General features: G+C 57.7%; 6 protein-coding genes across 6 annotated transcripts; 2 read left to right on the top strand and 4 right to left on the bottom strand.

Annotated features, from left to right (window-relative positions):
* Positions 1–352: 352 nt before the first annotated feature.
* On the bottom strand, positions 353–2,238 carry SCHCODRAFT_02581321 (taurine catabolism dioxygenase). Its single transcript, XM_003030877.2, has 5 exons — positions 1,366–2,238; positions 1,216–1,312; positions 1,112–1,164; positions 829–1,056; positions 353–773 (listed from the first exon to the last, which is right to left on the bottom strand). Exons 1-5 carry the CDS (start codon positions 1,749–1,751, stop codon positions 494–496), a joined length of 1,044 nt encoding a protein of 347 aa, XP_003030923.1. The 5' UTR covers positions 1,752–2,238; the 3' UTR covers positions 353–493.
* A 444-nt stretch (positions 2,239–2,682) lies between these two features.
* On the bottom strand, positions 2,683–6,602 carry SCHCODRAFT_02629308 (cytochrome P450). The gene is made up of 19 exons (XM_050345527.1): positions 6,505–6,602; positions 6,387–6,455; positions 6,259–6,336; positions 6,159–6,208; positions 6,077–6,110; positions 5,999–6,022; positions 5,798–5,826; positions 5,682–5,725; positions 5,350–5,436; positions 5,143–5,161; positions 4,825–4,978; positions 4,541–4,656; positions 4,315–4,354; positions 4,106–4,240; positions 3,832–3,998; positions 3,449–3,502; positions 3,369–3,386; positions 2,777–3,242; positions 2,683–2,722 (listed from the first exon to the last, which is right to left on the bottom strand). The coding sequence occupies exons 1-18, from the start codon at positions 6,569–6,571 to the stop codon at positions 3,042–3,044; spliced, it is 1,386 nt and encodes a 461-aa protein (XP_050199680.1). The 5' UTR covers positions 6,572–6,602; the 3' UTR covers positions 2,683–2,722; positions 2,777–3,041.
* A 1,224-nt stretch (positions 6,603–7,826) lies between these two features.
* On the bottom strand, positions 7,827–11,006 carry SCHCODRAFT_02506043 (uncharacterized protein; the record flags this gene model as incomplete). The annotated part of the gene is made up of 2 exons (XM_003030875.1): positions 7,827–9,812; positions 9,867–11,006. 2 exons carry the CDS (start codon positions 11,004–11,006, stop codon positions 7,827–7,829), a joined length of 3,126 nt encoding a protein of 1,041 aa, XP_003030921.1.
* A 355-nt stretch (positions 11,007–11,361) lies between these two features.
* SCHCODRAFT_01154521 (uncharacterized protein) lies at positions 11,362–14,214 on the top strand. The gene is made up of 10 exons (XM_003031270.2): positions 11,362–11,558; positions 11,618–11,677; positions 11,855–11,941; positions 12,311–12,465; positions 12,604–12,730; positions 12,783–12,965; positions 13,021–13,103; positions 13,157–13,299; positions 13,354–13,588; positions 13,666–14,214. The coding sequence occupies exons 1-10, from the start codon at positions 11,511–11,513 to the stop codon at positions 13,880–13,882; spliced, it is 1,338 nt and encodes a 445-aa protein (XP_003031316.1). The 5' UTR covers positions 11,362–11,510; the 3' UTR covers positions 13,883–14,214.
* A 449-nt stretch (positions 14,215–14,663) lies between these two features.
* Positions 14,664–16,893, bottom strand: SCHCODRAFT_02544907 (uncharacterized protein). The gene is made up of 4 exons (XM_050343629.1): positions 16,801–16,893; positions 16,544–16,750; positions 16,445–16,495; positions 14,664–16,380 (listed from the first exon to the last, which is right to left on the bottom strand). The coding sequence occupies exons 1-4, from the start codon at positions 16,879–16,881 to the stop codon at positions 15,073–15,075; spliced, it is 1,647 nt and encodes a 548-aa protein (XP_050199681.1). The 5' UTR covers positions 16,882–16,893; the 3' UTR covers positions 14,664–15,072.
* A 458-nt stretch (positions 16,894–17,351) lies between these two features.
* On the top strand, positions 17,352–18,353 carry SCHCODRAFT_02629323 (uncharacterized protein). Its single transcript, XM_050345528.1, has 5 exons — positions 17,352–17,675; positions 17,753–17,804; positions 17,857–17,983; positions 18,035–18,151; positions 18,305–18,353. The coding sequence occupies exons 1-4, from the start codon at positions 17,600–17,602 to the stop codon at positions 18,053–18,055; spliced, it is 276 nt and encodes a 91-aa protein (XP_050199682.1). The 5' UTR covers positions 17,352–17,599; the 3' UTR covers positions 18,056–18,151; positions 18,305–18,353.
* The last annotated feature ends 238 nt before the right edge of the window (positions 18,354–18,591 follow it).

Consider the following 18,591-nt stretch of genomic DNA (forward strand, 5'->3'; position numbering starts at 1 on the left):
GGTCCTTGGCATTCCGTTCACCCTTTCATGCCAAAACAGGCAAATTGCGCAACTCAGCCTTCCTCTCGCGCAAACCCAGCTTCGACACCGTCCCTTCATTAAACAGACGTCCATCAGGAAGATCTTCTTGTCATGTCGTGGGAGACAAGCCCACCAATCACTGGCAATCAGTGAGAAAATGCACGAAGAAGGCAAGCAGATCGGGAAGGCGTTTCCGAACGTCGAGACAAGGCGAAGTTCAACATTGCACGTGAAAATCACATGCGTGGCATACTCTTTCGCGGCAACGGCCGAGCCAATCGAGTTGGACGAGTTTCTGAAGCCTCAAGTGCTTCTACACAAGCATACAGCAGACAGATAAACATGAAATCCAATTTTCCACAAAGCATAGTACATGTCGTGATGCAAGTCAATAATAATAGTGATACACTCCGTCTTTCGCCTTCGAAGTCATTTTCATAGGCGGCCATTCAGGCCGACATGCCATTCATATTCACCACGTAATCCCCAACGCCTCCCGCCGCGACTTGCTCTCGGGGTCGAAAAACGGACGCTCGCCGAGGCTGACAACGCGGTTCCCCTGCCGCTTGTCGTCGTTGTTGTAGTCGTTCGTCGCGGTGTGGAACGTCGAGCGGTTGTCCCAGATCGCGAGGTCGTTGAGCGACCAGGTGAAGCGCACCTGGAGATCGTGGTTCTCGGAGACGTGGCGCGCAAGGAAGGCGAGCACGTCGTTGGACTCGTCGAGGCTGAGCTCGACGATGCGCTTGGTGAAGCTGAGGGTAGGGAATCAGTGCTGAGTCATGGATGGGTTCGACGCGTTAGACTCACTTCGGGTTCACGAACAAGCCCTTGAAGCCAGTGACGGGGTTCGTGCGGATGACAGGGTGGATAGCGGTGAGGTCGGAGCCCTTGTTGTCGGGTGCGCCACGAAGCTCGTTGATGGGGAGGCCGTGAACGCGAGCGTACTCGTTGAAGAAGTCCGCATTGTGGATAGCAGTCAAGCCCTCGAGGAACTTGCGGTAGGCAGGGGAGAGGCGGTCGTATGCTTCGTATGCGCTGGCAGCAACAACATGAGTGATGGGATAAGAGTGATGAACGAATGAGGAAGTACCTCGCCCACAGGGTATCGCCGCCAACCTTCGGGAGGGTGTGCATCTTCAGGATCTGGATATTCGGTCAGATCTCGGGGACACTCTGGAACGCAGGGATACATACAGCATAGTCGGAGGGGATGTTCTCGAAGGTAATGTCTGCGTGCCAGCCCTTGCTCGCGCGCTCCTTCTCCTGCCTGAGCCCGGCGCGCGCGATGCCCCTATCATACCGATCAGCATTCGCTCTCGATCATATAACGCGTCGCTTGCTCACATCTTCGAGTCGATCACCGACACCTCCGCGCCCAGCTCGCTCTTCACCTCGCTGATGGGGTGCAGGTGCAGCTTCGACGTCTGGGGCTTGCCGGTGAGCTCGCCAAGCTTCTGCCCGAGCACCTTCTGCTCTTCAATCGTGATGTCCTGGTTCGAGAAGAACACGACGCCACGGTGCGAGACGAGCACAGCGAGGTCGCGAAGCTGCTCGTCCGCGTTCGGCGCCTTCAGGATCTGCGAGAGCTGCACGCTGTGGTCCGGGAACTTCGTCCCAATGTGCGGCGTGAGGTCGACGTGCTTGTACGCGCTCAGCGATCCCGCGAGGTTGTCATAGTCGACCGCGACCGGCTTCGCGGTGGTGATCGGGGAGTTGGGTGCAGCGACCATCTTCGAGTTGTTCAACGCGTTCGTATGTGGGGCTCGGGGAAAGGGGTCGAGGACGTGGGGCGCTTGGCGTTGGGCATGTCGGGGGCGGTCGCGTCCCTTATATGCCGCCGGGTGTCGAGCGCGGGGAATTTGCAAAGGGTAGCAAGCAGCACGCAATCAGTCCATTATCGCAGCCCATTGACGCTCTTCCATCGCGCATCGCTGTCGCGCACGACACGGAGGTGGGAACTGCCTTTTATCGATCGCATTCGCGACCATTCCATGGCGGGAGGTGCCGAGGGCGCAGGACCCAGGCGCAGGATAGCCGAGGACGTGTCGAGCGCGGGGAGCACGTAGTCAGACTTGAGTGTGGCGATCGGAGGGGAGGTGACCCACCGCAGGTGATAGCGGAGGTTGATTAGATAACGGCGGACGCAAGTGCCATTGTGGCCTGACGCAATTTGGCGTAATAAAGGCTTCGAATACTCCCAGAGCAGCAAAGTCTAACGCTCAACGCCGAGTTATGCTGCCACTACCGAGGTCCAGCCACAGACATAATGAAGCGTCTAGGTAGGTCAGTTCTAAGCGCCTGACATCTCCGTCGTAGACTCCGCAAAAGAGGACTCGCCGTAGGGTGTCTTCGTGCATAGCGGACAGTCATAGCAGAATATGCCGGTGGCGCACGAACGAACGCTGAATAACCTGGCGTCGTCAATCATGAAAGAGCCTTTGGAGAGCGGACAGTTCGTCCGACGCAAATCGGCGCACCAGTGCGGCACATCCCGAGATCATGCGCTGTATACCATTATTTGTGGCCAGCGGTGGTGAGAAACATTTGTGGCACCAGGTATTCGTCCTTGCGCAGCCGATAGCGGGCACTCTGCAGGGTGCGCCAGCAGCGCTGGAAGGTCCACCAGCAGTCTGGAGTGTACGCCAGCTGACCGCCAACGCCACAGACACGTATTAGGAAACGTCGCATATGTACATAGGGTCTGAAGGGGGAAAGTCAGTACCGCGGCTTATCATGACAGGTAGAGCCTGCTTACATCGATATAGACAACGCGTAGGCGCGGATGCCTACTAAGGTCCGTCAACGCGCCTACGATCCAAGCCCTCCCACGTCCTATCAGTCCACTTGCCGCTCTATCAGATAACCCGTGCCCTGCAAGTCCACCCGTGATGCCTTAACCTGCCCGGAGTCCATTAATCCATCCACGGTCCATGAACTCGTCCGCGCTCTAGCGATACGGACTCGCTCTGTCCGTCCACCTACGTCCTTTCCCTCGCGCTAGCCTCCGTCCATCCACGAGCCTAACAACACGCTTTCAACAGCTTCGGCGTCGCCCGAATTGCCAGATTCTTTGGCTTGATCGTCATCGCCTGCGATAGCTCCAGCTCGTACGCAGGGTCGGCGAGTGCGAGGTCGAACTGTTGGACCAGCGTGCAGAGGACGAGCCGCATCTCCTGCCACGAAAAGTTCTTCCCGATGCACCCGCGGGCGCCGTAGCCAAACTGGGGAAGGTGGTGGTCAGTAAATTGACCATCAGGGTTCAAAGACGACCACTCGGTTTTGGAGAGTGGTCAGACTTTATTGCGGGGCTGAAGGAGATGACAAAGGATTTGAGCACCCGTACTCACCGGCTGCCACGCATTAGGCTACAGGTGGGGAAGCATCATGTCAGCAGCTATCTACGTTGAAGATAAACGGTAGCACGCACAGGTAAATCTTCGAATCGACCGTCTGCCATCCGCTCTGGGCGGAATTCGTGCGCCTGCGTGTCTGTCAGCTCCGTGACCTCAAACTCTGTTCCGTGGTTCGAAAGGCCATATCCGCGGCTCGATAGACGACTGTGATCGGACGATGCTGAGTAACAACACCCGAAGCTAAAAGTTGGCTTTTGGCCACGGAAACCGTGTCACTGAGTCTGAACCAAGCGTAAACTTCCGGAGAAATCTGCCACCGGCTCGGAGACAGCAAGAAGCGTGCTCTCGCAGACAGGCAGAACGTGGCAACAAGACACGCCGGCGGGCCAGAAGGCCACCAACGAGCACGATATGAGGCCCAAAGAAGCGGACAGCAGACCAGTGATGATGGACTCACATCCGCGCCCCACACTGCAGGATCCCGATGCGCTTCACGGATCAGGAGGGCGATCCCCGAGCCCGCGGGTATAGCGTACCTGCCGCCGCCTATCGTCGTGTCCTCGACAGAGTAGACTACGCGGATGAACGCGGGCGGCTGCAATCGCAGCGTCTCGCGCAGGATGGCTGGGTGATCTGTTAGCGTTGGGCTGTATTTGGTAGGAGATGCAGACCGCGGACGGTCTGGACACGCCCGTTGATGCGCAGAGATGAGGTGTACTCGTAGCACTTACCCGTCAAATAATGCAAGTGATCCAAATCCTCGCACTGTATTGGCTGGTCGCCAACCACCGTATATATCTCCGTTTGTAGCTTTCGCAGGACGTCTGGGTTTTTGAGGATGTAGTAGATCGCAAAGGACATTGTCGCTGGTGGACAACCCAATCAGAAGATCGTCGGAAGAGAGATGATTCGGGAAGAGGATCGATGAGCTAGCACTCACCCGACGTCGTCTCGTGGCCAGCGAGAAGAAAGGTCAGGACCTGCAGTGATGGATCAATTAAATGGCTGCCAATGAATGACTGCCAATCGGGGAAATGAAAGTGAGCGTATGAAAATTATGAGTGCAATAAATGAAAGAACGTCAATTGAGGAAGGCATGAGATGATAGACTGCCGATCGTAGAAACCCCACCATGAAAATCAAAGTCGATGGAATGAAAAACCCACATTATCCGCCACCTCCCGGTCCGATAACCCCTCCTTCGTCCTAGGATCGCGCCCATGAAGGAGGGCATGTAAAAGGTCGTGCTTCTCGCGCCCTGAGATCCGGCGCTCGGCGATGACTAGGGAAGGAGATTGGTTAGCCTTCTCTAGCTCATAGATGAATGGGATCAGACGCTCGGTGGATGACCCGGCATGGCAAGAAATACTCCGCAATGCCCTCTACGCTTGGCAGCGGATATACTCTCGACAACCTAGACCACCCTACGAAAGATAAAATAAACACTCACTATTCTCCGCCACCCCCCGCATGTACTCGATATTCGACGTATACGCTGCGTTGCGCCCGCGCATGAAGAAGTTGATCAGGTAGGGCCTATTGGCCCGACCGTTGCATTCTAGCAAGAAGGCGGACATGGCTTCGTTAAAACGGGGAGGGTCGTCCTGCAGAAGGACGGTTAGCATCGTGTTAGGGGCAGGAGTATCGGGGTAAGAAGGATGATTATCGTATCGGGAACGGAAGAGTGAGCGCAGCATCGGGAAGGGAATATCAGGGTAAGAAGAACAACCGCCGCTTCGGGGTGACGAGGAAAATCATGGAAGCTTACCGTCGCAAATGAGTTCATCCTAGGGAGATGATTGAACGTTGGAGTTAGCGCGAATGATTGAAGTTGGTAGCGCATCCGATGAAGGGATGGAAGGTAGGAGTTAGGGAAGTAGGATGAAGCAGGAAAGGGAAGTTGCAGAGGTAAAAATCAGATCAGAAAGGTAGGAGTTAGCGCCTCCGACGAGCGTAGCAGCGGTCTTGGTCTTACCTATAGGACATCGTGCAGTACGCGATCGTATCCAGAGCCAGACGTGTAAAGTCTGCTGTCAGGTCGATCGGCGCCTGGTCGTCGTTTCTGGGTAGGGATATGGTCAGCCTCGGTCTTTTCCGCAGTATCAGGCTCAGAGTTCCCGTGCGCGGCGTCAGCCTCGCACCATCCCCGGGCGGCGTCAGCCTCAAGCTCGCCGTGCGCGCAGCGAAAGAGCCTTCGCGAGTCGAAGAGCCCACGCCGCGAGCCAAAGAGGAGGGTTTTCCGCGGATAAAGGAGGGTGAGGGAAGAAATCGCCGGGAGCCATGCCAGCGAAGGACAGTAGGCCATACCTGACCCACTTCCCGACAAGGTCGGCGCATATCTCGCGCATGCCCTGCGTGTCGCTCATTAGTCCTATACCACGCGCAATAAGAAGTGCTTATTCTGTGCGAATCGCAAGACTTACGTCAAAAGTCTGGCGCACGGCGGACGGGCCTGTCGAAGATGTTAATCGTGATCATCACATTGCGCGTGGGAGAGGTAGTGCACGTCAAGAGGTGATGTGCGTAGAAGACGAAGAGCGCGTAGAAGGCATAGATGGCATGCGCGCGTGGAAGAAACCGTACGCATGGAGGAAACAGAACGCGTGGATGAAGGCCTAACTCACGGAAAGACGGCGAAAGCAGGCGGTCTGTACGGAGGGTTGGTAAGCTGCGAGGCAGACGTGCAGATCGTGTCTACTTACGCGCGACTGCCCAGTTGGCTTCGTGGTTGAAAGCCTAGAATGGGTAAGATCAGTAGAAGACGGAACAAGGAGCGATGCGTACAGTGAATAGACCGTCATGAAGGAGATTTCGTGCTTCCATCAGGGCGCCGCCTGGGCGTTTGGTTGGCTGAGGAGCATAGGCCCCAAAGGGAATAGCTCACCGACGGCCTTCTTGAATCTTCTATCGTCCGAGAGCTCGTTCAAGAGCGCGTGTGAGCTGACCACAATGAGTCGCCTTCCTGAAGGCATACGTCGAGCAATATGTATAGCGACGAATGGGGCAACGAACCCATTAGATTGAGTTGATAGATCTCGCCGAATTGTTGCATGAGGCGGTGAAAAGTCTGGCAGGAGAAGCCTGAGTAGACGGTGAGGAGAAAGAGAGCGTATGAAACTGACCGACGTACTGGTGTCGATTTCGAAGATGTTGCCTATGAACGGCCACCCTGCCGGCTGCGGGATCGTCGAGGTCATATTGAGGCGAAAAGAGGGACCGTGGGCGAACGGACGGAGGAAGGAGATGGAGAAGTAGGGTAGGGCAATCACCGCGGACTCTCCCACCTCTTATATAGCACCGACCGACTGACTTTCATTTACTCTTGGTTAAAGGGCAATCGATACATTGCCGTAGCCGAGCATGCATCTTCGCCAGGTGCCGCATGCGCACCTTGTGCCGGAAATGTCAAGGAAGTCCCCGCTTGGCTCGCCGCCCCCCGCATAGCGCGGGACGCCTGCCTAATTCTTTCGCGAAATGTGGAGTCTGGCGGACAGGTTCTCTGCGCGCGTTAGGCTCGGGGAGGACGAGAGCGGGAGGTCGGCCATCGCGGACCCGGGCCCGCGCGAGGCCGCCAGCGCGGGTTTCCAGCATTCTAAGATCGCGCTGAATAGAGAATCTGCGAAGGCGCGCCGACTGTCATTGGAATCAAACGGCACAAGGTCGACGTCGCGGTCAACTTGGGGCGGACTACGCCAAACACGATCCGGATGCGCTTATGTCAGCGCATCAGCCGCTCAGCCGAACGCGAAGCAAACTTTGCCTTCAGCCTTCACTCAATCTAAGTCTCTTCGGCCATCTAACAATGCGTTCCTGGCCCTGGCTTTTGTTTCGAACGCCCACACAGGCTCTCGACAGCGACATATGAAAGAGTACTCGAGCGACGGTGCCCAGCAACCTGCACCGGCGATACGCCCTCCGTAATCCGCCTCTAAATCTGTCGCCATCCACCAGCTGCCAGCCCCCGGCACCGACCAGAGCGCCGACACTCGTATTCCGCACGCCTCTTCTCCGTGCAATCCGTTCCCGAAGGCCCGGGAAACATGCACGCCGATCTCCAGGGCTTCCTACCGTCGCCTCAATTCAATGAACCCCGTTGGTCGGCGCAGCAAACACCGGTTGAGACGAGAGAGGCACGAAGCTAGCTGTTGTCATTCTCGCAGCAGCGTCCGACTAGGTCGCTTACTCTGGTGATTGTGTCGCTTGTTCCTCACCACACAAATACCACACGCTCGCATGATCTTCACTAGAAGGTACAGTTTAATCTTCATAACGAAATCGTTACAGCATCTAATCTACTCAGTAGGCTGCGAGCTGTGAATAAGCACTCTGCGCCACATACGTGCCACGGGCGTTGTCCCAAAACGTCGCTTTGCCGGTACCGAGCCCTTCCGCGTCGCTCGCAGATCGCGAGTTCGCGTTATCCGCAGATCGCCCCTTCGCGTTGCTCACACCCTAAGCCTTCGCATTACCGGCAGATCCCGACTTCGCGTCACTCGCAGCCTGCGACATCGCGAGCGCCTGCATCTGCAGCGCGACGACGTTGCTCGTCCGGTCCTTGCTCACCTGCCACGTCGGAGAGCAAGGCGGCTCCTCCTCCATCGCGGCGCGGATAGCTTCGTCGAGCGCACGACCATCCCTGGACTGGCTGGCGTCCTTCGACTTCTTGCGAGGGCTCTTCGATGGCGCACGAGCACCCTGTATACTTTTCGCGTCGGGACGCCCACGCCGGTCGCGCTTGCTGCGAGGATGGGGGGCCTTGCCGCTCGATTTCCTCTCGTCGTCCTTGGACTGCAATCGCGAGCGTTGGTCGTCCGACACCTTGCGAGGGCTGATGGGCGCTCTCCGCGGGCTGACAGTCGGCGTACGCTGCCCCGGGGTCGACTTACGAGGGCTGGCCGTCGGTGCCGCGTGCGCGTCGTCCCACTCATCGCCGAGCGCAGCGCGCATAACTTCGCGGTAGACCATCTCGTCGAGGGCCGACTTCTCCGCGTTGACGGGCTTCTGCTCCGAGCTGGCGTTCATCACGTCCGGCACGACCGCCCTCTTCACCGCGTCGATCGCCTTCCGCACCATGTCGACCGCGTTCTGCAGGGGGTCGACGTCCTGTGCCATATCCCCATCGCTTACGGTGGACGCAACATGCTGCGCCTCGCCGAAATGCACGTGGCGCGCGCTGTTCGTACGCCGGTTGTCCCTGTGGCGAGGGGTGCCCGGTTGGTGGAGGATGCCATCATCCGAGTGGCGAAGAATGCCCTCGGGGGTGGACGAGGCGCGAGCGAAGGATCGTTGCGTACGCGACGAAGGCGCGTGTGAGGGCGAGAGTGGCGTGCGTGTGGGCGAGAGTGGGCCGCGAGGAGCCGACGATGGGCCTCGCGAAGGCGAGAGTGGCGACCGTGGAAGTGACATCGGTCCAAGTGGCAAATCAAGACGACCGTCGGAGACAACCCGGCGAAAGCTGGCTTTTGTCGAGTCACGCCCATGCACGGCGCTATCCGAGGCGCCGCTATCCGAAATCTTGCGTGCGCCACTATCCGACAACAAGTGTACACCACCGTCCGACGCCCGGCCATCCTTCACTTCCCAGCTGCGTCGAACGGGCCTGCCCGTGCGCGATGCGCGCCAGTCGAATTGCTGGGTGGCGCGCCAGTTGCGTTCCGTGGGGGCGGTGCCTTCCGTCGACGAACGTCGGCCACTCTGCGTAGACGAACGTCCGCTCGGATCCATCGAGGAGCGCCCGTCTGAAGCGGTCGACGAACGCAGGCTCGTATCCATCGAGGAGCGTAGGCTTGTATCCTGCATCGCGCGCCAGTCCTCCTCCATCGACGTGCGCCGGCTCGCATTCGGCGATAGGCCAGCGCTCAGACCAGCCGGCGCACCCTGTCCCACGGCAAGCGCCCAGCTCCAGTCCTCCTCGTCGTCCGCGGAGAACCCAGGAGTAGTCGGTGGTGATGCGATGTGGTTCGCCTCCGAGGCGACATGGCCCGCTCCTGGCGAGACAGGACCATCCATGGACCTGGTGGTGCGACGACCCCAGCCCGCCTGCGGCAGCTTACCCTGCAGTGGCTCCGAGACGGTCTCCCGGAAGCGTGCGCGCGACATCTGGGCGCCTACGCACGGGGCGGACGACCACGGTCCCAGCGCGGCGGGCGACCGCGGTCCCATCGCGGCAGGCAACCACGGTCCTGGTGCAGCAAGGGGTTCGGTCACGGAACGGTATCGTTGCTTGGTGGGGGTGAACGGTGGACTAGCGATGGGCGAGGGCGGCGAGTACGTTGGCGATGCAGGATACGAGGTGGGCGACGCATGATACGAGGCGTCACTGGACGGCGAGCGCGTCGGCGAGTGCGGGATGTCACCCGGCGGCGCGTACGCGGAATCGAACGACGGCGATGACGTGTCGGCGGGTCGAAGGGGCTGCATGGCCATGGCTGGCATCTCCTAGAAGAGTGTGGTCAGCATCGAAGGCTCAGCTGGCACTGGATGGCCACTCACCTCGATCGGCGCCTGTTGATTAGAAGTGTGAAGGCGAGAGCCCGAGATAGCATCCGGACGAGCAATCACATCGAGACGAGTGCCGTCGGGGCGAACAATCGGGATAGCATGGGGACGAACACTCTGGACGACATCCGGACCAGCGCTTGGTACGAAGAAGGGACCAGCGCTCGGGACGAAGAGGGGAGCGCCATCGACAAGAGTGCTTGGAATGGACCGCATGCTCGGGCGGCTGCTCGGGGTGCGGTGAGTCCCCAGCGCGCCATAGCTCTTGCGCCCGGGGCCCCAGCGGATGCTGGGAGGTGCGATGGGGGTGGGGAGGGTGGTGTCGACATCGGGAGTGTGGAGATCGGAGTTGATACTGTTCACGACCTTCATCTTGCTGTCGCTCTTCATGATCGCGTCGCTCACGCTCCTCGACGTCGTACCGCTCGCATCCCTCAATGTCGCACCGTCCATATCTCTCGCCGTGATGCCGTGCTCACCGACCTTCACACCGCCCGGCCTCGCCACATAGATCGTCAGTTCTTCCTCATCGTCTTCCTCCGGTTCCTGCAGACTAAAGCGCCACTCCCTGTCGCGATCGCGATCGCATTCGTTGGACAGCCTCCAGCCATCTTCGACGGTCAGCCTCCTACGCAGCACCTCTTCGACGCGCGCGGCGAAGTCTTTGTCGTACGGGCCGCTGCCACTTAGATGCTGAAGGTCCTGATGGACGTGGCTCGTGGCGACGGGGTCGCCGAGATGGTCGGGGGAACCGCAGCGCGATGGCGGAGGGCAGCTTGGGGACCAAGCAGGCGGGCAGCCGGAGAACGAAGGTGTGGGTGAGCCACCAGACGAGGGCGAGGGCGAGCGGCGCTTCGCCGCAGCCGAGCGCGCGGACACGAATATGAAGCTCAAAGGAGGGGACGTGTCAAACGCGCGGTGGCAGGCGTTGGATGCGCTGGAAAGGCTGTCGATGCTGCTGGGACGGTCGGAGGTCGTGCAACCCTGGGAGGCGAGGGAGATGCCGACAGAAGGTGGAGGAGTGTGCTTCAAAGGCAGTGAGATATCCTTCGAGGGCGAAGAGCCACCCATTGATGGCGGCGGAGAAGTATCAATGGGCGGCGAAATACTCATGAGAGGAGGGGAAGTACTCATGGTGGCAAGAAGTACGAGGAAGTGCGCAGTGGCCTTTATATCATACATCTCGGCACGATCGGTGCGGGGTGGCAGGGGCGTAGGTCTTTGAGTGATGTTGAGCAAGGCCTTTGTGCATGGTCCTTTTAGGCTCGGGTGTCATGGGCATGAGTTAGGCCGTTGAGGTCAATAGGCGTCTTGGGAGTATCGCTATTTTGTTTCGCTTTCGGAAGAAACGCACCCATACTCAAGAAGCGATGACTTGGATTTTATGAAGTCGAAATCGAAGCAAGGCGCTCAAGTTGGTCGAAGATGAGGACACATGTGGACCCACAAGGGCATGCATACCGGGAAACCGGTCCGATAGTCCTTGTCCGCGACCACGTCGCCGCCCCCATTCTGCGCCGCCGTCACCGACAACTCCCCCGCCTCGTCGCTCCCCCTACTTTCACTAGCCCTGATACCCGAATCTTGATACCTCTACTTAGTCTCTGATACCTTTAGTACCTCGAACACCGCCGTAACATGTCGTCGCCATTGGACTTTCTGAAGGAGTTCTTCGAGGGGAACATCGTGCGTATAGCATGGCTCGCGGGATGCTTTTGTGATTGACAGCTGGATCCCTTCTTCAGGACTTTGTGGGACAGCATTATGCTGAGGAGGCTGCGCGGTCGATATTGATAGCGGGGACGGTACGTGCTGCTCATTATGATTACCCACCACTACGTTCTGCATCATGTCTTCCTGTCGTGCGCGTTTCTCTCCTCCTAACGCTTCCTCAATCGGGCTCCCTTCAACGGCAGGGTCATGCGTGCCCTGACATAGGTCGCGGACGTGTCATGCATACGAGCTTACTGACCTCACTCTAGGTTCTGTCCTTCTTTGCGGGATACTTCTCGCAATCGATGAAGGTCACCTTCAGCGCACTCGGCTCCTTTGTGATCTTGGCAGCAGTGGTGCGTCTTCAGTCCATGATGTTCCGGCTCCGCACTGACCCTTTCCCCTTCTCTACCACGCCGCTTCAATGTCTTCGTTTATCTCACACTGTGGGCTCGTTCGGTCTCCCTTTCGGGCCCCCTGTGCTCGATTGTTTATTTCCCCCCAACCCGACGACGCATCTACGCTTCTACGTGTCATCTGTTCACTAGCTCGTCATCCCTCCGTGGCCAATGTACAGGTCGAACCCCGTGTCTTGGTTGCCGCCCGTCAACACGTCCGCCAGCACCAAGAAGAAGGCATAGCGAAAGACCTGTCTATTCTCTGCTCTCTAACTCTCCTCTCGCGCGTGTATCTCTTCGTTGCAATATGTATATCTTATGCTGCAGAACTGGCACTGGTGGTTGGCGACGTTTGGGCATGCCACTGTCAACTCTGGAGGGCGGGTGTCCGGTTCAACCTCTTCCTCTCAGATTACGTGCTCCATTAGGAACCCGGCTTCCATGTTCATGCCCAAGTCGATGTCGAATCTGACCGCGACAGGGTGCTCGGCGACTTCCGTGACGCGGTCCCGTGATGTCGGCGTATAAAGAGAGGTTCTAGTTCCGATTCCTTCAGCGCTCCCTCGTCCTCCTACCATCATCTCATACCTTTCCTCGCCTCGCGTCACCTTTCCTCCAAGCCCGCCTAAGATGAAACACTGGCTATTCGTGAACACTCAGCGTGTCGAGTGGTTGACGCAGCCCTTCCCTGAGCCTCAGCCGCTCAGGTCCTCCTTAACGGATTCATCGCTTGAGACGCTGCTGAACGTACGTACTTCGGACTCTCCTTTATTTGATCCCTGCCAGACGCTAGCCACAGATATTCGGCCATTGCAGTCCCGCGGACCTCGTCGCCGTACGTGGGGTTTGCAAGCTATTCAAGAAGATCCTGGACGATAAGCCATACACCTGGAACCTGGCGCGCAAGGGCGTATGCAACATGCCTCCGCCACCGGAGGGCAAGACGGAGTGGGCGTGGGCGAATCGCATTTGCACGGGCCTGGTGAGCGTCGTCTCTTCAGGACCGCTGATCCGCGCTGAGCCTTCGATCCGTCTAGCTGGACTCGAAGATCGACGCCAAGGAGCTGTGGTCCGAGTACAAGCCAGCGTATAAGGCCCACAAGAGGGCTCTGAATGACCGGTGCGTGTCCGTTGCACTGGCGTTCTCCTGCATCGTATACTGAACCACCCCAGACTTCAGGAGTTGCTTCAAGCGCTGGAGCCCTTAGACCGCGTGGGCGCAGAAAGATGCCGGCTTTTCGAGCATCTCCGGTCTCCGCGCTTCCGTCACATGTTCAACTCATTCCTTCGGGACCTCAAGCTCGTTGACTCGCGTAGTGCGTGCTTTTCAGCCCGTCGTCGTAGGACATACTTGCTTACTGCTCCCACAGCGCTTTCCTACGAACTACCCTTTATCAGACGCGAACTCGGTCAGATTGCGACCTGTGACTATCGCCAGGTGCCCGACGGATTTCACTTTGAGATGTACGATCGCATCATGTGCCCGCTTTGTCACCCAAACCCCGCAGCCACTCGCGAACACCTCTTGGCCTATGGCTCGCTGCGTCTCCGGTTCTTGGAGATCACCGTGCAGGCGGACGATTTGCAGGACCACTACCGAGAGTTGTGCGTATCTTCCTGCGTCGAGCTTGACCGAGCCTTCAAAGTCGGACATCGCTCTTTACTGACTGCCCGTTCGACAGCCATGCCAAAGCTCCTGTTCCTCACCTCGGGATCTTCACGCGTTGCAGCCATTGTGACGCCCTCCCGCCGAAACCCAACGCGCCGTTCCTTCGGCAGACTGTCTTCACCGCGAAGCGCTTGCGCGACCATGACAAGGCCGTGCATGTCGTAGTCAACCCGGGTAGGCACATGGTTTGGCATGCAACTCTCTCCGAGGCCGACGCTGCTGGGCCTTGATTCCCGCTTCCCTCTCGCTGCTGGCCCTTCACTCTGCGAGGGTGACGTCCGCTCTCCAAGGGCGAACGAGTAGCTCTACCTCTTTTCCTTCGGACTCCCAGCCCTGCATTACGCGTGTAAAGATCGATTGCGCCTTTTCCGTACTTCGCTTCGGCTCTCGATCATCTCTCGACTCCTTATATATGTCTCGTCTTCGTCGTATCTCTGGCCTTTGTTTGTATCTCGGCTCTCTCGATACCGCCCCCGATCCTCTAGATGCCGTCTCCATAGTTATCGTACCTATCCTACTGTCGTATGGTGCGCTTCCGCGTTGTGAAGACGCAGCCGTGTTCGCGGCCGCTTCCTGCGGACATCACCTGTAATGCTCGTCGTCGAGTACGCCGATGGACATTCCTCTACGCACTTTCCATTTGTACGCATTGTACCTATACGCCCTGGTCTTCGAAACGTTACGCCCTACGTTGTATAGTATGTTCTCGCGTCGTATTTGGAATATAGTACGCGTGCCCTACATCCAAAAACCTCTTGCCCGACTTGACCGAACAAGTCGGCTGTCCGTCGTCGACGGCGACGATGACCTTGATGTATGGCAGTTCGGAGAGAGCGCTCGTTCATCAGCCCGCAGGATGGTCGGTCATGACGGCTAACGAAGCTTGGGATTCGTGCAGCTGCCGCTCGCCTGTGGCACGATATGGAGACGAGCGATGAACACAGTCTGATCGCCTGTGTTCGTGGTGCGCCCTCGCACCAGATAGGCGTGGCGTTTCTCGAACTAGACTTTGACACACAAACAGGCAAGCGCTATATTTGTAGACATGGCAGTTGGTACAAGGTATCGCGAATGGTTCAGGGTATCGCGAGGGACGGGTCTAGGATACATGTGGCGAGGAGGTACGATACACGAGTAGAAGAGCGAAGGGACGGGGCGGAAGGTCCAAGCTACGGCCATAAAGTCCAATGAAGAGGGTACAGCGGAGGTATCGCGATGACGAGACGGCGGAATACGAGACTGAGTTCGACGGATGTCACGGTACTAGACGATTGAGGGGTAAACTGGGATGCAACCGGCGACTATGCGGCGAGAACGGCGGGCTACGACTCGATGAGCATCATACCGACGCTAAAAAGAGGCCATCACGCACGAAGAACAAGCTAGGTCCCTAAGCTCGCATGGCGCTAACCACCTCGGCCTAGGTATCGACGTCCTCGCCCTTGGGCGTGATGTCGAGGTCGAAGAGGACCGGGAAGAGGGCGCGCAGAAAGCCACCGACGGCCATAGGGTCCACCTCGACCCCCATCACAGACCGAGTTCCTAGGTCGAGCGTAGTCAAGCAGCACTCCCCGAGCGCGAGTCCTGACTGCAGCTCCGGGACGGCGTCGACGTGCAGCGGCAGGCTCAGCTCCCGCAGCTGATGGCATGAGACGGCGAAGGGGATGAGCGCGGCGAGAGACGCCACCGGCTGCTGCAGAGACGGTGGGCGGGAGCTCGCGTCATAGGACTGGAGCTTGAAGACGCGCAGGTTCGGCCAGGAGGGCACAAAAGAATCGTAGTCCGCGTCCCAGAGCACAATGTCGGCAGACGCGCAGATCTCGAGTCGAGTGAGGCCGACGAAGGGAAGCAAAGGAGCGAGGTCGAGCAGAGATACGTTCCACGAAGTCGACCCGCGCGAAGGAAAACGTTCTTGAACACGTACAACGTGGAGGACCGTCGGAAAGCACTCTCTACCGAGTCTTGTGAAGATGGTGCGCATCTCCGACGAGTCGCCTACGACGAGGCCACTGAGATGTATTTGCTCAAGAGACGGAGAGCCAACGAGAGAGCGCGCAAACGCGGCGGACGAGTTCCTCACAGTAAGCTGCTGGAGGCGTCGGAGGCCATAGTCGGTGGTTCTATCAACCAGTTTGCCGATCTCGATGTCAAGGACGCGAAGCGTATGGGCACCACGACGGAGAAAGGCACCCAGTCCTCGCCCGTAATGAAGATAGAGCACGAGTTCACGGAGGAAGTTCGGCATCTGAGCGAAGATGGCGAGGGAGGGTTTATGAAGAACGTCGACGTGGGGGGCAACTTCGCCGTAGAAGAGAGGTTGTTCGCGATAGCTGAGCGACTGGATGGCGGAGCCGTATACAACTGCTCCCATTTGAGAGACAGGGCAATGCGTTACCAGGGTGGTGGTCGACGGGCTGATGAAGCGGGACAATAGTCGGCCCTGAAATGTCGCTTCCTTGATGCTGTTGACCTCGAGATGTTGCAGACGTTTGAATGGACGATCGGGGAGCAGCGCCAGCGATTGCGCAAACAGGTTGAAGGCGCCCCAGGTGACAAGCATCGTGATATGCTGCGCAGTCGTCGCTTGTCCATGCTGAGCGACGTAGTAACAGAGACCGTCGATGGGATACAACAGGAGTGTCCTGACAAGAGAGGCGAAGTGCAGTACTCGAGGATAGTCCTTGGAAAGGTTCGGAGGTGGACCATCATCCGCAAGGGAAGTTGGAACCTGAGATCCTCTGTCAGTAGATGCTACTGAATGAGTAGACGACAATGACGTGAACACGTCTCACCATGCAACGAGCTCGTTCGCGTTCGAGATAGGGTAAATCACACGATTGGCTCTGGAAAAAATGAGGCGAGTGAGTCCTTGGTAGTAACCTGACACGTACAGGAATCTTTTGCATGCTGAAGTAGTTTGGCACCAAGCGCATGAGGGGTGCTGGTGACGGCAGATCTCGCCAAATGAGGAGCATGGTGATGGCACTGAGGCGCTTGTTCACTGTCGCCAGTACGAGTAAGGTTCTTTTGTCGCAATAGCTGACGATCTGAAAAAGCGTTTCGTCTGGAGCGTCGTCCATGGTCTTGTACTTGACGAGCTATGTCCGTAGGTCAGTCTGCGTTCGAGATGCACCGTATAGTCACACACCGCCTTGTAGGACATCAAATTCATCGCGTCTGGAACTCTTTCCAGATGCTGATGTGACAAGGAGATACCGCTGGAGTCCATTTTGGCGTAACGAGGGAAGGAGTAAGGAAAAGTTACCTCGTCGCTGCCATGATGAGATCTCGGCAATCTCCGGTGATATGTGTATCCCTGTTGGTCCACCGCCTGACTTCTGCGACGGTTCGAACCCTGAAGCCCAGCGACGCAGGTTCACCCGCACAAGTGTCGCATCATTGTATACATTACGTCTGCTGCAAACTACGAACATGTGTGAGCTGGATAGTTGATGAGGCAAGGGCGTGGCAGCAATTCCTACGCAACATAGCCCATGCACCGCGTGCCGGCTTGAATGTTGCTGCGATTGCTATCTACGAAAGACCTTAATCAGCTTCCTGTCCTTCTCTTCCATCCTCCGCCATCGAAGGTTGAGGGAGGATGGCCAGACGGGGGTAGGACCCCTGCCCGGTAGGGCGGGAATATTGAGCGCCGACTTCGTTCGTTTGTGCACTCTCCAGATAGACAAAGATCAAAATTGTTGCATTAGCGAAAAGGTGACTACGAGTCTTCCGTCCGCTGTAAGCGCTTCCATCCCTTCATGTGACACTCCAGCAGAACCCCGGTCAACAATTCAACATGTCGCGACTTGAAGGTCCACGCAGTGTGCGCCGTCCGTAGTCATGGTTGGAACGCGAGCCGAGGATGTAGAGTGACCCAAATGCTTTCGAAGGGCATAACAGGCTGTCTAGATGATGAGGAAAACGAAAGCGACTAAGGCAACGACATGCTGAGACTCAGACATATGGAAGGTCGAGCGGTTGTCGAGCGGACCGAAAATGTTGACAGAGATCGTGAGGGTGCTGTCGATGGTAGAGATCCCGTCCGCAGGTATTGCTTTGTCAAACAACGGATACTCGTCGGATGGAGGTACACGTACCGTGCTGCGTGCGCGAAGTCACATTCAGCACGTCTCTGCCGCGCGCACATCTCTGTTAAGGCCGTCAGAAGCGCGCCATTGCAAGAAGCTTTCTGGATCCTTACCACGACGAACGCCGGGCTGCATGATATTGAGGCTCTCAATAGCTGCGGGAGTCGTTCAAGATCGTCAAGGGGCTCTCCTATGAGGACGAGGTCGCTCATCCAGAAGCTGCGATTCGATTGGCGTCGTCTACTGGCTTGTGAGAGCCATCGTATATGATTGTGACAGCAGCGACATTACTTGACGCGGCGAGGACCCTGATGAGGCTGCACTCCGGGACAAGCGTCTGCACGCCGTTTTCATAAGCAAAATAGACCCAAGCAACCGCAAACAGGAGGTACATCGACATGGCGGGACCTGGCAGCCGCAAAGACGGTCAGAATTCGGACTGAGTATACGCAGAAAATACGAGTCGCGGGACATGTCGCGCGAAGGCGAATGTCAGAAAGCTACGGATGCCACGGCTCACGGGCTGCATCAGATACAACGGAGAGAGCAACTGATACTGACACCCTTCTCGGTCAACACTTCTTAAGTGCTCTTGCTCCTTCATGTCCTTGATGCTTCTCCACCTTCAACTTCAACCTGCTCTCCTCCTTCCAATTCAGCGCTCCGAGGTGCGAGCATCTGATCGACCAAGCCAATTTGTGGAGGTCGGAGAGATACAAGTGAACTGGCGCTTGTGCACCGTGATGACTGCCGGTAAATGAGCGGACCGAAGGCAGCGTCGCCGCGGAAGCAAAGGCGGAAGTTGCGCGTGTTTGTGCAATATGGCCGCAGCGCTCGGCATTCGCCGA

This window comes from Schizophyllum commune (genome assembly GCF_000143185.2).
Source record: "Schizophyllum commune H4-8 unplaced genomic scaffold SCHCOscaffold_7, whole genome shotgun sequence".
Lineage (NCBI taxonomy): Eukaryota > Fungi > Basidiomycota > Agaricomycetes > Agaricales > Schizophyllaceae > Schizophyllum > Schizophyllum commune.

What these genes read in the sequence shown, in the direction of transcription:
- SCHCODRAFT_02581321 (XM_003030877.2), bottom strand. Translation starts at nt 1,751, where the DNA reads ATGGTCGCTGCACCCAACTCCCCGATCACCACCGCGAAGCCGGTCGCG. An exon ending in ACATCCCCTCCGACTATGCT is followed by an intron (nt 1,165 to 1,215) that starts GTATGTATCCCT and finishes CCGAATATCCAG; the next exon opens with ATCCTGAAGATGCACACCCT. An exon ending in GGCTTGTTCGTGAACCCGAA is followed by an intron (nt 774 to 828) that starts GTGAGTCTAACG and finishes CCCTACCCTCAG; the next exon opens with CTTCACCAAGCGCATCGTCG.
- SCHCODRAFT_02629308 (XM_050345527.1), bottom strand. Translation starts at nt 6,571, where the DNA reads ATGACCTCGACGATCCCGCAGCCGGCAGGGTGGCCGTTCATAGGCAAC. An exon ending in CTTGTCGGGAAGTGGGTCAG is followed by an intron (nt 5,437 to 5,681) that starts GTATGGCCTACT and finishes ATCCCTACCCAG; the next exon opens with AAACGACGACCAGGCGCCGA. An exon ending in GCGGGGGGTGGCGGAGAATA is followed by an intron (nt 4,657 to 4,824) that starts GTGAGTGTTTAT and finishes CTCCTTCCCTAG; the next exon opens with TCATCGCCGAGCGCCGGATC.
- SCHCODRAFT_02629323 (XM_050345528.1), top strand. Translation starts at nt 17,600, where the DNA reads ATGCTGAGACTCAGACATATGGAAGGTCGAGCGGTTGTCGAGCGGACC. An exon ending in TGACAGAGATCGTGAGGGTG is followed by an intron (nt 17,676 to 17,752) that starts CTGTCGATGGTA and finishes AGGTACACGTAC; the next exon opens with CGTGCTGCGTGCGCGAAGTC. An exon ending in TGCGATTCGATTGGCGTCGT is followed by an intron (nt 17,984 to 18,034) that starts CTACTGGCTTGT and finishes CAGCGACATTAC; the next exon opens with TTGACGCGGCGAGGACCCTG.
- SCHCODRAFT_02544907 (XM_050343629.1), bottom strand. Translation starts at nt 16,881, where the DNA reads ATGGACTCCAGCGGTATCTCCTTGTCACATCAGCATCTGGAAAGAGTT. An exon ending in ATTTGATGTCCTACAAGGCG is followed by an intron (nt 16,751 to 16,800) that starts GTGTGTGACTAT and finishes CTACGGACATAG; the next exon opens with CTCGTCAAGTACAAGACCAT. An exon ending in GCGAACGAGCTCGTTGCATG is followed by an intron (nt 16,381 to 16,444) that starts GTGAGACGTGTT and finishes AGAGGATCTCAG; the next exon opens with GTTCCAACTTCCCTTGCGGA.
- SCHCODRAFT_01154521 (XM_003031270.2), top strand. Translation starts at nt 11,511, where the DNA reads ATGTCGTCGCCATTGGACTTTCTGAAGGAGTTCTTCGAGGGGAACATC. An exon ending in TTGTGATCTTGGCAGCAGTG is followed by an intron (nt 11,942 to 12,310) that starts GTGCGTCTTCAG and finishes CTTATGCTGCAG; the next exon opens with AACTGGCACTGGTGGTTGGC. An exon ending in CAAGCTCGTTGACTCGCGTA is followed by an intron (nt 13,300 to 13,353) that starts GTGCGTGCTTTT and finishes CTGCTCCCACAG; the next exon opens with CGCTTTCCTACGAACTACCC.